General features: G+C 34.7%; 1 protein-coding gene across 1 annotated transcript in view; it reads left to right on the top strand.

Moving 5' to 3' along the window:
- Positions 1-15,851, top strand: part of ttc38 (tetratricopeptide repeat domain 38) — a 53,613-nt gene extending 37,762 nt beyond the window's left edge. Inside the window, exons 8-14 of the mRNA XM_028810242.2 lie at positions 512-571; positions 990-1,028; positions 1,634-1,715; positions 7,714-7,879; positions 9,749-9,908; positions 13,109-13,182; positions 14,335-15,851. Coding sequence (XP_028666075.1) covers positions 512-571; positions 990-1,028; positions 1,634-1,715; positions 7,714-7,879; positions 9,749-9,908; positions 13,109-13,182; positions 14,335-14,425 — 672 coding nt within the window. The 3' untranslated portion in view covers positions 14,426-15,851. The remainder of the gene's footprint in view (positions 1-511; positions 572-989; positions 1,029-1,633; positions 1,716-7,713; positions 7,880-9,748; positions 9,909-13,108; positions 13,183-14,334) is intronic.
- The last annotated feature ends 496 nt before the right edge of the window (positions 15,852-16,347 follow it).

Here is a 16,347-nt window from a genome sequence, read left to right as displayed (position 1 = left end):
GGGAAAGAAATATATGAGAGCATCCTACCTGCTCTTCATTGCTTTTCTTGTCATGAAGAGAGAATTAAACTTTCATACCACAAGATTTTTGATTTTGGATGTTTTGTAGTATAAAACTGTGAGTGGTGCAAAGACAGGTAACAATAAACTGGAATTAGTTCCAAAATAGAAAATAATTTGTGGATAACATTGTGGATTGAACTTTTACTACCAACAAATGATAGCATCAGACTGATTTCTCTTTGTGTTTTTGGAAGTTTCTTGAAGGATTCAGGTTGTGAGTATGCTGACAGTAATTACAATGTGATGTTCTGTTAGTGTTCATTTTGCATCAGACCACAATGTTATATTACCTTCTAATTCTATGGGTCATTGAATATGCTCATTCATTTTTTAATTTCTGGGGTAATATGATTTGTAATGTGATAGCTTTATGAGGAATTACCCTTGTAATAAACTGATTGTGTATCACTATGTACATGCAATTCAATTACTACTTTTTTTTGTACAGTGCAGTGATATGCTTGCTTGCCATAACTACTGGCATTGGGCACTCTATTTCATTGACAAGGTAAGCTAGTATTAACATATAATTAATTTTTCATTCCAATTTGTTATGTTTAAATGAGTAAATAAAAAGCAAAAAACAAAACAGGTATATTTTTTTAAGGAAAAAATCCCTCATAACTTACTTTAATGTGTAGTTTTTTAAGATTATATCATTGCAGTGCAGTCATGATTCCTTTTAATACTTGTAACTTCCTAACTTCAAACAGTTTTGTAATACAAATAGAGTACTTCTTGGTGCTGGTAATCACTCAGAACAAGTGATTACCACAAAACAACATTTCAAGCATTCTGTACACTGTCCCCGTACACTGGTAGAAGCAGGATATAGCAGTAATAAGTATCATGCCACATTTCTGTTAATTGAAATATACATTATATGTACATCATTGCTAAGAAAATTTATTTTTCTTTCCTTACAGGGTGAATATGAATCAGCTTTGACTATATATGATGGCAAGGTGGGTATAGTTATTTGTTAGGTTGTAATTTGCTGTGTAACTGTGGATTTTTAGTATGAATAATATAAAGGAAACAATTGTTTTTGATGATGCTGCCACTAACTCTTATATGCACTAGCAAACTTATGTTTGGCTTTAATAGGAACATATCATAGTGTACCCAAACATACAACTTATTCTACAGCCTCCATTTTTTTATTTGATCCTTCTAGGTAGTCCTCACTTTACTTTATAAATAGCAGAAGCAAATGCCTGTAATTTACATAATAAGTGGCAATTGTTCATTTATCCCTGTACTTGGAAAATAAAAGTAAAGACCCATGAAGTAAAATAAGGCTGATATAGCCCTATTCTGTAGATACAGTGTACTGTATTTAGCCACACAGTGCTTTCTTTGTATACAGTAAATACAATCAGAGTTAGCAAAGTGTGTCTGTATTTTACTTCTTTATTTAATCTTATAACTTTTGATTATTTGGAAAAATTAACTATATATGTTGTTTTGAAAAATATATTGAATGAGAACTACATAGCGATGTTTTTAGTTTTAAATGTTTAATTTTTACAATAAGTAAAGAATTTGGTGTTCTACAACTTCCTTGCAGATTTTTCCTTCTTATAAGACATCTGGAACCATGCTGGATATGGTAGATACTTGCTCATTACTTTACAGACTTGAAATGGAAGGTAATATTAATACATAAACACAATTTGTATTTATTTTTAATCAGTCATTGGTAATTTCTGTGTCTTAGCTTGTGTATCATTTCAAATCTACATCATAAAATGATAAAGTCAGTATTCAGCCACATTGTTAAAATTAAAAGTTTACAATGGGTCTCAGGAGGTTACAACAGCTGATGCATATGATCTTCATTTATAGCAGGAAACAATACACGTTAGATTAACAACATCTTATTTTTTAAAACAATTTTTTGTACTAATACATTTTAGAAATTTAGAAATTTGATAAACTTATGCCATCTTAAATTGTAAAAGACTTAACAGAACAGAATCTAACACTCTCATACCTGATTCATTTAGTTCAAGGGCACAGAGCACTGTAGCCTATCCTTGTGCACTGGGTGCAGAGCTGGAAATAGTCCTGGACCAGGTACAAAGTCCATCACAAGGCCCACTCACAATCACATTTTGGCCTGTTAACCTAACCTTTGTGAGAACATGTAAAATCCAGTTTAAGTTTGTCATCTTCCTGCAAATGCTGAAGTATACAAATTAATACATTTAAGTTAAATAAGATGGAGTAGAGTTGTGTTAGTAAACATTAAAACCAAAGTTTCTCAATCACTTATGTGTGTTAGTCCATGGAAAGGAACTATGGCTTGGCAAAACAGCAGTGAGATCAAATGCCACGGGATACCAAGAAGAGAAATAGAGCAGAAGAGGGTCAGCAACATTTAAAAATGATTACCACTTTTCTTTCTTTGAACAAAAAACTAACGAACATTGATTAAGGTGTGCTAGAACAAATTAGCCAGACTTCATCCTGGATTTAAATGCAGAGTCAGTTTAGGTATGCCATACACTAGAAAGCAGATCATTCTGAACTCTGCTTCATTCTGAAGTGTTATTTATCTTTGGCATTTGTGGAAGACTGGTATATTGTTATCATAACAGATGCTATGAGATGATGTAATGAGTTAAGTTACTTTATGTAATTGGGGGCAAAGTCATTTAAAAATCTACATGTTAGAAGGTGAATTTTGAAGACATACCTAAAATTATCTGGAAGCCAATACAGATCCTTAAGAACAGGAGTGCATAGTAATTAATCAAATTAGTTTTTGTGACATTACTGAAAGGAAACACTGTACATTAATATGAGTACAAAATTAACGATTTTAATTGAATTTTTATTTGCAGGATTTGTATATACTAAAAAAGTTATTTTTCACCTTGTTTGAAAATAATTTACTCATATACTACATAATCATCATTCACTATCACTGAAGTACAGTAATTAAAAACAGATTTAAGATGACAATTACAAGTAATCAGTTACATTAAGTAAAGCTGAGTGTGATCTTGAATATAAGTGAAAATGAATATTTTGTACCCATGGATTTCTGCTTTTTATGTCAACAACACTGTAGGTGGATTGTGAAACTACAGCAGTGCAGGGTCTGTTGCTAAGACATTCATCCATCTGACACAAGTTGAGTAACATTTGAATTCTACAGGACTAATGAACATTATTGCTGATCAAGTGCACTCCTTCATAGCAGCAGAGTAACAGTATACAGATTGCCTTTCATCCAGGCTGCTGCCTCATGTGGCAAGAACATAAAAATGCTTTAGTGATTTCAGGACTGTGAAACTAAATTCATATTAATCCAGTGGCCTTCCCAGTCACCACATCCCAATGCAATCCTTTATTTTCAGTAACAGTAGTATGGCCGCATTGCCGTCAATATGGGCCACCACTTTCAGCATTTTATCCATGTTCTGTTCTACAGTAAGCTGTTTTGGAGACAAACAGGTCACCAATTAGTTTGCAAATAAAGCACATAATAATAGTATATACTGTATATGGTTGGACCCAAAAAAAGTACTTAAAATGCACGTTATCCAAACCTTCACTGATTCATTTGATGAAAGTATGTGTGTTTTAATGTAATTGTGAGAAAATGTAAGCTCACCATATTCTGAATTTGGATGTAAAGTTTTAATGCACAATTATGAACACTGCAATGTACAGTATTATAGAGTTTTCTTAATTTTTTTTCAGTGAGGTAGGTCAAAATAGTAACATGTCAAACTCGTATATGAATTTAAAAAATAAACTGGTAAGAAAAGAATAGCAATAAACCTCACAGATAAAGACCTTGATGGAGGATTCTGAGCCTGTACCCAATAAAGAATGCTATACAAAAATATATTGAATTGAAGACAGTGGTTAGTGTTGCTGCCTTTGGTCAGTTGCTGGCCCAGTGACTCCAATATGTGTGGAGTTTGATTTTCTTCTAGTGTCTGTGTGGGTAATCTCCAGGTATTCCTGCGTGCTATACTAAAGGTGCATTTGTTCCAATAGACTATCTGCAGAATTCCAGTGCTCCACTATGTTGAGGAAGTTGTTGCTTTAAATTATACTTCGGTGATAACACCCGGTTACATTATGGTTAACATTAGGGTCTGGGGAGGGTTATCTGACTCAAGTCAAGTAAAACAAGTGACAAAAACATGCAATTTGTAAAGCAGAGCCACTGAATCTCAGAGCTGCAGAGGTCTGCAGCTGGACCTGTCTCATTTGTTCATATAAATTGGTGACTGCGAGTTTGCGTAACTTGTGTGTGTACATTAGATTTCCATGCAATGAATTTTAACATCTTGTAGATTTGGGTTTGTTGACTGATTGTGTCCAGTCATGCCAGCATTAGCTTCAGCCCCTGGCACATTTAATTGGAAAAATGCAAATTCAAAAAATGAATTCATTGATTGTGGCAAAAAAATGTTCTATGGGCAGTGTGTTTCATCATGAACAATTTTTGTTTTATCAGAATCAGTCAGTAAGTCATTCATGGGTTAAGAAATCAGAGAAAAAGAACCATCACAGCACAGTAATTCCTGCAATTCCATATTCAGACCTAAATAATGTAGACAATTTACAAATCTTCTTAGTCACACATAGGCATAACTTAATTTTATCTGATAGAGAACATTTTAGCTAATGTACTTATTACTTATGTTCAGTTTTTATGTACAGTAGAACCCCTGCATCTATGGGCGATACATTCCAAAATCTAAAGTGGTTGCCTGAAACCATGGATAGTAGCGAACCTTCTACTGTATATAAGTCATTTTCCATTTATGTACATACCTATGAAAATGTTTAATTGATAAGTTACAGACATTAAGACATTACCAGCATTAAACAATAACAAAATGTATTGTTCATTATTATATTTGTGCTCTTTCTTAAACTAACAGAATTCTGACATTTTAGCTTAACGTTCAAGGGACAATGAAGAAATGAAGAATATCTTGCACATACACAGTTTAAACACATTTTTACATTACATTTTGTATTTATTTCTTTGAAAATATCTTAGCCAATTGTGGGTACTCATTGGCTTCTCCATTCTTCATTGTTTATACTGATGGGAAGCATATCACATGTTCTTTTTGGCATTGAAGAAATGTCTGCATCACTATATGTATAATTATTAAGCAAAATTAAGGGTTATTTTCACAACTGCACTTCAATATCATGGAAGCAAATGTGGACAGTGAGAACGCTAGAGGCGTAGGGGCCAAAATATAAATATTATTTATATTTGCGATCCCTAGAAAGAAATTTAATAATGTTATGTGTAAAGGTACTTGAACACTATGAATATCTAGTATATCTAGTTTTTGAAATATTCAGTAAAATTGTATAGGGTTATGAAGGGTTATGAAAAGTTATGGAATTACATAAATACAGTAGTGTATGTGAAGAAGCTATTTCTTTTTCTTGTTTTTCAGTAGCTGCATTTACAGTCAGCAGTTCCCGAACATTTCTAGTTTTTAATATGCAATACTGTGTTGTGGTTTTATATAGTTGTAATAGATGCATTCACAAAGTATAATTAATTAGTTAAGTAGAAAAATACAATTAATTTAATTTATAGTAATGTGTCATTTTTATAGATTACTAGCTATATGCATAGTAATCTAAAGTTCATGTGTGTTAAAGGCAACAAAATGATTGTCAGAATGTTCAACAAGTATTTATGATATGCTTCTGCATCTGCCTTTATGATAGACAGGTGTTAAGAGTTCATTGTAATTTACTTGAGAGCAAAGTGCTGCATATAATGCACTGCTCCTGACATTGTGACTTTTTCTGCTCCAAATAACTTTCTTTATTACACTGCAATTGAGTTTATTTTTTATTTTTGTATTACAGCAAATATAATTTATGAAGCAGTGGTGAATGCCAGCGTTAATGTTTAATCAATTTGTGAATAGCAGTGCTAACAATTTACTTGGTAACTTGTAGGGAAAAAAATAACCTTAGAAAGCAAACTTAAATGTTTTATACATTTAAATTAACCTTTGCTACTCTGGGTGTTTAAGCTTTTCACTTCCTCTCAGAAATGTTTTCCTTACCTAGTGAAAAGTTAATTTTTTACGTTTCAGAGACTGCGTATCTTCATTTACATAAATGCTTTTGTGCTTTAAGTCTTCTCTAGAAATCCAACAAGACTGAAAAGACTTGATTTGGGAAATTATATTAAACATTTGTACAGTTCAAATAATCTGAACTGAATTATTTTTGTAATGTTTTATTAGTGGTGACAGCGGACATACAGTTAGTGGGTGTGACAGAGCACAGGAAGATATTATGGAAGAGAAAAAATGTATATATTAGCATAAATAGCCATAAAAGTAATTAACAGCTTCTAAAGCATTAGATTTAGCTTAATTTAGACATGACAAGCTAATAAGATATGGCAAGCAAATAGTTAAATAAAGACATTAGTTACATTGCATTTTCTAGTTAAAGCTTGAAGGAAAATTACCAATATTGGGAAAGGAAGGATAGAACAGAAAGAGAATGACGTACAGAAACTACCCGAGGACAGAAGAAGGGGGAACGTGGACACCTGTTGTTAGTTAGAAGACCAGAAAGCAAGGAATGATACCAGTAACGGAATACAGAAAAATGGTCAGGGTAGGTACGTGAGGAACCAGCTGGAATAGTGAATCAGCAGAAACAGCAAAAGCATTGATACAAGGTCAAGATGATGTAATGTATGGAAAATAAAAATTAGTATATTCATGTACTAGTATAAATAAATATAGAGAAATATATAAGCATTAACCTTAGTGTAGATATTACTGCAAGTCAGGCCTACCAAGCAAATGATTAAATAAAAGCACATGCCATATTTCTTTTTAATTAAAGCTTAGCGTTGAGCCACCAATTATAAACTAGCATGCCAGCCAAGGATGGGGAAGTGATAAGAAAAACCCAAATATAGAAGAAGGAACTTCTGCCCAGCCAAGGCCAACAGAAATGAGCAAAACAGAAAGTAAAATTAACAATAGACAGTAGAAATACCGGGGGCCAGCTGCAGGGGGAAATCAGGAGATAATAATGGTTCCCATGAGAACTCGAGGTGTCAGCCAGACAGGTGCAGAGGGGAGTCAGAGAAAAGAGCAAATGAGCTAATCTGAGTGAGGTCGGAGTGATAAGAAATGACTATATAGGTTTTGAGTCCTGAACTGTTGAGGGCTCAGCTCAATTTGGCGGTATTGGGTTGAGTCTGTGTTATTTTTATTGTTATTTTATTGCAATAAAACTGTAGACTCTGTTTGCCTATCCTCTGTGTCCTAATAGCCTTCATTTCAGGAAAAAAGCCTTCTGGTGACAATTTTTCGCCACGACAATATGGCGAAAGATGATCAGCTGTGGTGACCCCTAAGCGGAGCAGCCGAAAGAAGAAGAATAAAAAGTGGATGCTTAGAATGCATTGTTAATGTTGCTCTATTGAAAATATTGGGACTGGAATCAAGAACCTGTGATTTTGTTTTATTGAGTATTATTTATTTTAACTCCTGTTTAATCCATAAGCCATTAATCAAAATTATATTAGGTGTTGCCAACATTTTGAGACTGTGAAAAATGTGTCTAGCCCCATCCTGTTTATTTAATTCCAGTGTGTTTCCCCTTTGGTAGATGTAAAGGTGGGTGAGCGATGGAAAGAAATTGCAGACCTTACTAAAGCACATGCAGATGACCATGTCCTCCTCTTCAATGACCTTCATTGTTTGATGGCAGCACTCGGAGCAAAAGATAAGGAGACAACTTCCCTGTTGATGGACTCGCTAAAGGAACTTGCAGCGTAAGAGAAAATATTTAGCTTGTCTTTTAGTCAAAGTTTAAATATTAAATCTTTATTTTAGAATAATATAATAATGCAATGTGTGGCTTGTAAGAAAGAAATATTTAGCCTAGTTTGCGTAGTGTTCAACCTCAAATTATTTTAGAATTTTTGCAGTGTAGAAGGTATTAAAGTACTTGACTCAAGTAGAGTGGCTAGTTCTTCAGGTGCCTTTTTTGGTGAGCAATACAGATTCAGCCAATAATGAATAATTTGCTTTTAAAATATCCAAAAGCTGTGTTTACCATGCCGAATGGTGTACTGTGGCTGGCTTTTTACTGCAGCACACTGCTTTTCTTTGGCTATGAGTATTTGCACGCCATAGTAAAGTTTTTGTCTGTGGTAAAGTGTGCCCAGGGTCTATAGCAGGACAGTGCAGGTTGAGATAATAGTATAGCTCAGACTCCATAGGTGTATGGGAGAAAATATATGCAGCTGCTGGGTAATTCATGAGGAACTTAGTTGATTGTCCATTCATGTGTAAGAGCACGATTGACTCAACCATTCCATGTTGCTGCTGTTAATGCGGCACCTGAACTCAATGGGCTATATAGAGTCTGAGTGGAAGGGAACAGGACAGAGAAAAATCAAATAATACAGAGAAAATAAGGAATTCTGCTGTGCTAAACTGATGAAGCATGGTAGACCCAACTCCTGGACACCCAACGGATTCTGAGGGAAGTGGTCAGGATGAGAGCTGAGTATATTGCAGAGTAAGCAGAGGAGACTATTGTGAGAGAGAGCATTGAGGTACAGCACGAAGTCTGATCCAGTCCCGTTTTCAGCTAGATGTCATCTATTTAAGGATTTACTTAATTGCTTCGATTTTTAAGACACCATTTTCTCAGGAATCCTACTTGGGGTTTGCAGCTGGATTTCTGCATCCTTGTTAAATCTGCAGTCTTAACAGTCGTGGGCACCACTAAAAAACCTAGCAGAATTGCCCACTTTGTCCTACAGGAGGTTACTGTATCATACAGAGTATTATGATATTATTGGAACATAACCAGCAATATGATTGACATTATATGTCCACAGGGTTAATCATGCATATATTTTCCTGGCATATGATTTAATTTTTTATTGTTAGTATACATTATATTAGATAGATAGATAGATAGATAGATAGATAGATAGATAGATAGATAGATAGATAGATAGATAGATAGATAGATAGATAGATAGATAATGATTCATTACTAAATCTTTGTAGCTTGTACTGGTAATTTTTATGGAGTTCTGTGATTTGTGCCTCTTTGAACATCTGTCAAGCTAGGTAGGAGGCAAGATTTTCTTTCAAGGAATAACAACTCAAATATAAAAGCTCAAAACATTTACCTTAATAAAAATAGTGTTAATTTCTGGAGCTCGATTATTTAAACTTTCAAATATTGTAATTAAATATTGTAATTGTAATTAAATGGATGACTTCTGCTGTAATTGTGTATTGAGCAAAAAAGATAAATATACAATAGACACTCATTTACCAACACATAAATAGTAAATGGCATTCTATAAAAATTACTACACAATACAGATCTCGTAAAATGCAACATTTTTGCAACTTTGTTACATTTGACATGTAGTACATTGATTATTTTTCCTCTGTAAATATTTGAAATACTGTATAGTAATTTACATCTAAGACATGTATTCTTGCCCTGTTGGCAGCTAACCTGAACCTTTAAGAGTCAGCTTAAGTGTATGAGTATACTGTAAGTGCTCATACTGGTGCATTTGCTTGAATTACAAATAAAACATGATACACTTAATATAAAAATAATCCTGAAAAGGAAAAGTAAGTTAAACTACTTGCTGTTGTTTTTCCAGATCTCCAGATGATAACTGCCAGCATAAACTTGGTCTTGATCTTGGTCTACCACTCTGTAATGCTTTAATTGAATATGAAAATGGAAATTTTAGCAGAACTGTAGACCTGATGAGTCCCATTCGGTACCAAATAAAGGCCATTGGAGGAAGTGATGCCCAGGTAAATATCTCATTAAACTTTGAATTGACTAGTAATTCTTTATAATTCAGGTCCTGTTTGCTTTGAATTTATTATGTATTGACAAATTAATAATCTGCATCATAGCTCTGATACCTCTTATGGTGTAACATTACTTGTGAAAAACCATTGACAGACCTAATGAATGTTTACAGTAAAGTGCGGTGAGATATTAATGTGTGCAGTATGGTTATGGGAAGTCATGTTTTAACTATAATTTATAAAATCATGAATTTTGTTTTCTTTTATTTGTTTCTTTAAATGTGAGCTATTTAAAAATTAGACAAACTTAATAGAGGGAAGGCTGGAGTTTTACAGTTCTTCATCCATTAAAGAAAACAGCAACATGGCAGAGACAACATCAAAAAAATTACTAGTCCACTTTGATTAAATATGATACACAAAATCTGACTAAATAACTAAACTAATTGCCAACAAAAACATACATACATACATCGTCCATTATAAATATAAAGAGCTGTTGCAGGACCACCATGTTCCACATTTAAAAATAATAATAGAAACATTACAGTGGAGACTTGGGCTCCAAAGAACAATGACTAAAAACTAAACCAGAGCTCCTCAAGGATTTGTGACAGTCCGGTTTGGCTTCATGCCCTCAGGCACCACTTGCACCCAGAACCACCAATAATGTAACCTGGAATGAGCTTGGGAAATGAAGAACACATTATACTATAAGAGATACTTTTGTTTTCAAGCAAAACAAACACAGGTTCAAAAACCCAAAGTGCAAAAATACAGTGCTTAAAGTTCTTCAAAAACAAATATTCCAGAAAAATCAGTATCGGTGGAGGTTAAAAAGTTAAGAATAGAAAAATACTGTAAATAATCCACTAAAATCATGGGAGGAAACTGTTCTAAAATAACTCTGTTGCTTCCTTATAAAAACTGACGTTTCCCCCACTTACCTTGGATGAGATCCTACAGCCAGAGGAGACATCCTCCTGACAGGTATGGCCAACTTTCAAAATCCAGGTTCAGGTTCCCTGTTGCCATACACTGTGCCAAACCGCACGCCACCAACTCCTACTGACACTACTCGGCCTTACACCAGAGCCCTCTTGAGCAACATGTTACTCCAGCTACTTGAAGATCCTCAGCTGGAGTGACCCTGTTCAGCCCCTCTTTGAAGCGTCAGCCATACTCTTCTCCTCAGGGCTCTTTACCCAGCTACCTACCTCCTCTCTGTTGCACGCTGGCTCTTCATGATTCTGCCATCTCTGTCATCATTCCTTTCTGTTTAACATTTGTCAGTCTTTCTATCCTTTTCAATTTTTCATTGTTTCTCAATCTTCCCTAATCTCTCACACATACTCCATTTTTAAATTGCTTTTGGGCACAAGTGCTGCAATAACCTACTCCAAGGTGTGAAATAAAGCACTTGACCGATTCACTAGCTTTTGCACGTAAATATGCAGTCAGCCAAGCACCCCAATCAACCTTGGGGCAGCACGTGAACGTTCCCATGTGTACTTGCGCCCCATTGATGGCCACAGATCATCATGTATTTGAAAATGCATGTTATCGTCGTCCTCCCCCATCACAGGATTTCCACACAACGGATATGCACTTTTGGGTGCCTGCATGCTTTTATGTTTTCTGACTTTGTGAAAAACTAAATGATAATCCATACATTATGTTGACTGCAGAGGGTACTCTTAGGCAGTCTCCAAACCCGTAGTAATGCCAGAAGAGTCCGGAATTAAGTTCACAGGTCTTTAATTTTATACAAAGAGACTGCTTGTAAAGGACTTAGTCCAAACACTGAGCAGTCTTATCTTTGCCTTCATGCACTTGAACCTATGCCTACTGGCCTTACTGACACCTACAGGATTCTGACATCCTTCCCTTTTCCTTGTACTTGTCTTCCACCCTGATTTTCTTCCTCTTTGTCCCTGGCAAACAAACTCTTGCCAACAACTTCCACCCTACACTAAGTTCTCTTGAATTTGGCACTGGAGGTCCTTATAAAAGGTGGCCTCTGGGATTACACCCAACCAAATGGCAAATGCTTCCAGATCATGCTTGACCCCTTGAAAGACATGCAGCTGTCTCCTTAAATGGAAAGTGCCCTAGTTGTGACCAAAGCACAGTTTTAGCCTCCTGTTGCTCCTGAGTTGCAGGGAGGACTAACTGCTATCCTTTTGACTGTCTCTAGACGCCTTATGATCTTTTAACGCCCTGTCCAGGGTGTGTTGCAAGCCAGCTCCTAAATGGCTCCTTGGCCTTCCTTCTAGCCACAGCAACATTCTGAGTATTGTTCAATGGCATCTGTCCTATAACCTTCTGGGTATGATGCCATTGTAGTCTGCCTCATAGACCATGCTTTACAGTGACTGCCACTATTCGGCCATTAACAAACATTATATAATCCTTTTTTACAAATAATGAGTGACTTCATTATACTTTTTGCCCATAGCTGAGTTTTTGTTTGAGAATTCAGATCCAATATGAGTGTGTACTGATCTTTACCTGCAAAATTCATATCTCAAATCCTGTGGACATGAGAGAAGAACCAGGGCTGGTGGGAAAAAATGTGGATGGGTTTGCTGTAGAACAGTGGTTTGACAATTTTAGAATGTTGAGGGGTCTGCCTGCAAGTCTCTCTTGGAAAACCACATGCTTGAGACGCATAATCTTGCCATGAAGACCCATGAACCATAAACATATACAGTAAATTAAAGTCTCAGAAACAAATCGACTAGCCTAATATAATCACAAAATTCAGTGAAGCAGAAGTATAATGATTATCTTTAAATATTTACTCATGATTCATGTTTGCTGTATTCTCACCACTGTATGTAAATAACACAATATCACAGTCCAATCAATGCACAATGTCAGAGAGCTTTTCCAGTGAGAGTCTGCTAGTGAAGAGTGTAATCAATCAAGTCATAAATGTGAGGAGCAATTTAGGGAAATATTTGCAGAGTTTTAACACAGATTTTACTGTAAGCCTATTTGAAAGCAGGTAATATTGTGTCTTTTTTTGTGTGGTACTCAAAGGAGGCATGCTTTAATAGTAGAAATATTACATTGTTTGGCTTTAAAATAATATTTACCCTGTTAACAAATTTGTGTTCTAGAAATATTTTTTCAATTGAATTTTGTAGAATGGCTGTTCATGATAGCTGTTTTTTGTTTTTTTTTTTCATTTTTAGAGAGAGCTGTTTAATCAATTGCTAATACATGCAGCTTTAAAGTCAGAAAATAAATCCCACCAGAAAACAGCCAGGTAATTATATATAGAATATTCAGAAGAAGAAAGTGAGTATAACTGTTACAAAAGTGAATTAGTTGTCATGAATAAACAAAATAAGATGTTATACAAATTTATCAATTTTTCAGCAGTCTTTGAAAAAAACAAAATCTAGATTGTATTCCTATTGTAACTATGGACACAATTTCATATTTATTATTTATGCAAATTCCTCATAGACCGTCTGCACCAAAGTTGGTTGGGCTTTAAGTTAAAATTACAAGCAAGTCACTTTGAACTATTTAATCATAGGTTTTAACACTTTGAAAAATGAAATATTATGCATTTTTAATTTGTGAGCTTGCTTTTCAAAGATCCTGAGGCAGTAAATGTGTCTGACAGATCTCAGTGATAAACAAAGTACTGTATATACTTGAGTATAAGCCGACCCGAATATAAGCCGAGGTACCTAATTTTATCTACAAAAACTGGAAAAACTTATTGACTATAGTATAAGCCTAGGGTGGGAAACGCAGCAGCTACTGGTAAGTTTCAATAATCAAAATAAATACCAATAAAATTACCATACATTAATTAAAATCTTTAAAAACAAGCCTAGTGCATTCTTTAACTGCCTTCTCTGCCTTATGCGGCCAGCCCTCTCTTTTGCTTGCGGCACGTGTGCAAGTGCGTGCATGTGTGCGTGCGTCTCTCTGTTTCTCGCGCGCTGTGTGTGTGTCTGTCTATCTGTCTCTCTCTCTCTCCACGCATGTGCATCTGTCTGTCTGTGTCTGTCTGTCTGTCTGTCTCTCTCTCTCTCTCTCGTGTTTGTGTGTGTGCGTGTGTGTGTGTGTGTCTGTCTGTCTCTCTCTCTCTCGCTTGCAGCGGGACCTGACTCGAATATAAGCCGAGGGTGACGTTTTTCAGCACATTTTGGGTTTGCTGGTTATAAAAGGTCTTTAGTATTTAACTTTTATATGGATTGTTTTTGACATTTTACTACATGTTGGCCCTTTCACCTTGGAAACCTTTTTGGAAGTTGTTATCTGTGTAGTTGGTCAGAGCATCGCTTCCAGTCCTTTGCATGTTTTCTGTCAGTCTCATGAATATTTACATTGTAATTTGACATTGCAGTTTCTAAGAACATTGTCTGTACTTATATTCTATATAATGCCTTTTTATTTTAAGATGTCTGCTTGTGGAACGAGATGCCTTGAGACCAAACTCTTCTTTGACAAAAAGGCTCATCCAGAGGACCATGGCATTGCATCTGAATTAAACCTACCTAGAAAACTAATGTTATTTTAGATGAGCTGCATAATTGTTTTGGGTTATAAACTCAACCATGTTTTCTACTGAGTAAAAAAGAAGTGACCTTTCTGAATTAAACCTACCTAGAAAACTAATGTTATTTTAGATGAGCTGCATAATTGTTTTGGGTTATAAACTCAACCATGTTTTCTACTGAGTAAAAAAGAAGTGACCTTTCTGGATGTCAGGAGAACTTAATAGAATTTTGTTGTATATTTTAAAGAAGCTTGCATTTTTAATGAATGGAAAGTTAAATGTTTACACCACAAATTTTCTCTGGGAAAATGTTAAATATAGAATATGATCATGTGAGTGGTATGTTAAATCCTGGATAAAACAATAATGACAAATTAGAAGAATGTATATGTAATTTCAAAAAATCTTCAATCATTAATGCAGTTTATAAATCAGAAGGAAAGAAAATGTTTATTCAGAGATAATACCGAATAAATATGTTTCACATTAGTGTCATAATACATTTTCCAGCAAAAAAAAAAATCAAGTAATATTTTTTCAAACAAAAAATATTTTCCAATGTTTTAAAGTTCACAGATTTAATGCAGTGACCATGTTACTGTAGCTCAATGGTAATTTACATACATATGGTATATAAGTGGTATATACATATGGTTTATTAGTGACATGTATAGCCAAATGGTTTTCATATTGTGGGGTAATAAAATTTACATTGGCAATAGGATATACATAAAATAAATTTTATATTGCACAAATTAAAAGTGTACTTGTTTTCAACTAAACATTTCACATAAAGCTGGTGAAAATGTAACATTTTTAATATGAACCTGCTACTTGACATCAGGTTGTGTTTTTAAATAAAGCTAAACATCTATTTCATGACACACATTGCTATCTGTTCCGATATTGCTAAACTAAGAACTCATTTTCAGTGTTTATTGTGAAGGCAACTTGAACACATATTTACATATACAATCGATACACAACCTATTTTCCATTGTTTTTAAAGCATTCATGGCCTCTGCAGAATATGTGATATGATGTGATGTGATATTTGCTTGCTTTTTTGTCAACATTACTGCTTCATACTGTCCCAAACAGGCACCCTTCATGGGCATAAGAGCAGTGTGTCATTGTCACCGGTCTTTTACGGCCAGGCTAGCTGCATGTTTAGTCAGAAGCAAAAGCAGTGAAGAGAAGTGACAGCCTGGTCATAAATAATAATTGTTACAGTAAGCAATAGTTATTTTTTTTTATTTGATTATTTTGGTTATACATAAATTAACATAATTTTCCATGTAAAAGATCACTTTTACTCTGATATTACTTTCTTCATGTTTCAGGTATACTTTTAGTATCCCATCACAAGTTACATTTACTCACAATAAATAATAAAGCTGCTTGTGCATTAAGACTAAGCTGTACTGTTTTGCATAATATGTAAACTGAAATATTTTTTTTGTAATATGCAATGATTTTAACACATCACTTTTTGACTTATATATAGCAATACATAATTTAATTTTCATTTTGTTAAACAATGTATAAAGTAATGTCCAGTTTTCTTATTATATACAATATATATGCAATACACACACACATACACTTTGAGTGGTCACTTTTTAATTACACCTACCAAATAACAAGTTGGTCCTCCATTTAGCCTCGGAACACTGCAGGTTCTTTGCAGCAAGTGTTCTGCCACATTCTGAGTTTGGCTGAAGGTTGCTTCCCACTTTTAGCTCCTCGGTGTGCTCTAGTTACACTCAAGTTGCTCTCCTAAAAGCCATTTTCACTTCTTCCACTGATGCCTGATTGGACTGAGCTCTGGTGACTCTGGAAGCTGATGTGGCACATTAAGCTGAACTTAACGAGTAGCACTCCAGAATCGTGCCAGGAATGTGCATGAAAAGA

This window comes from Erpetoichthys calabaricus, chromosome 1, assembly GCF_900747795.2.
Source record: "Erpetoichthys calabaricus chromosome 1, fErpCal1.3, whole genome shotgun sequence".
NCBI classification, from domain to species: domain Eukaryota; kingdom Metazoa; phylum Chordata; class Cladistia; order Polypteriformes; family Polypteridae; genus Erpetoichthys; species Erpetoichthys calabaricus.
This window is presented reverse-complemented; position numbering and strand designations above follow the sequence as displayed.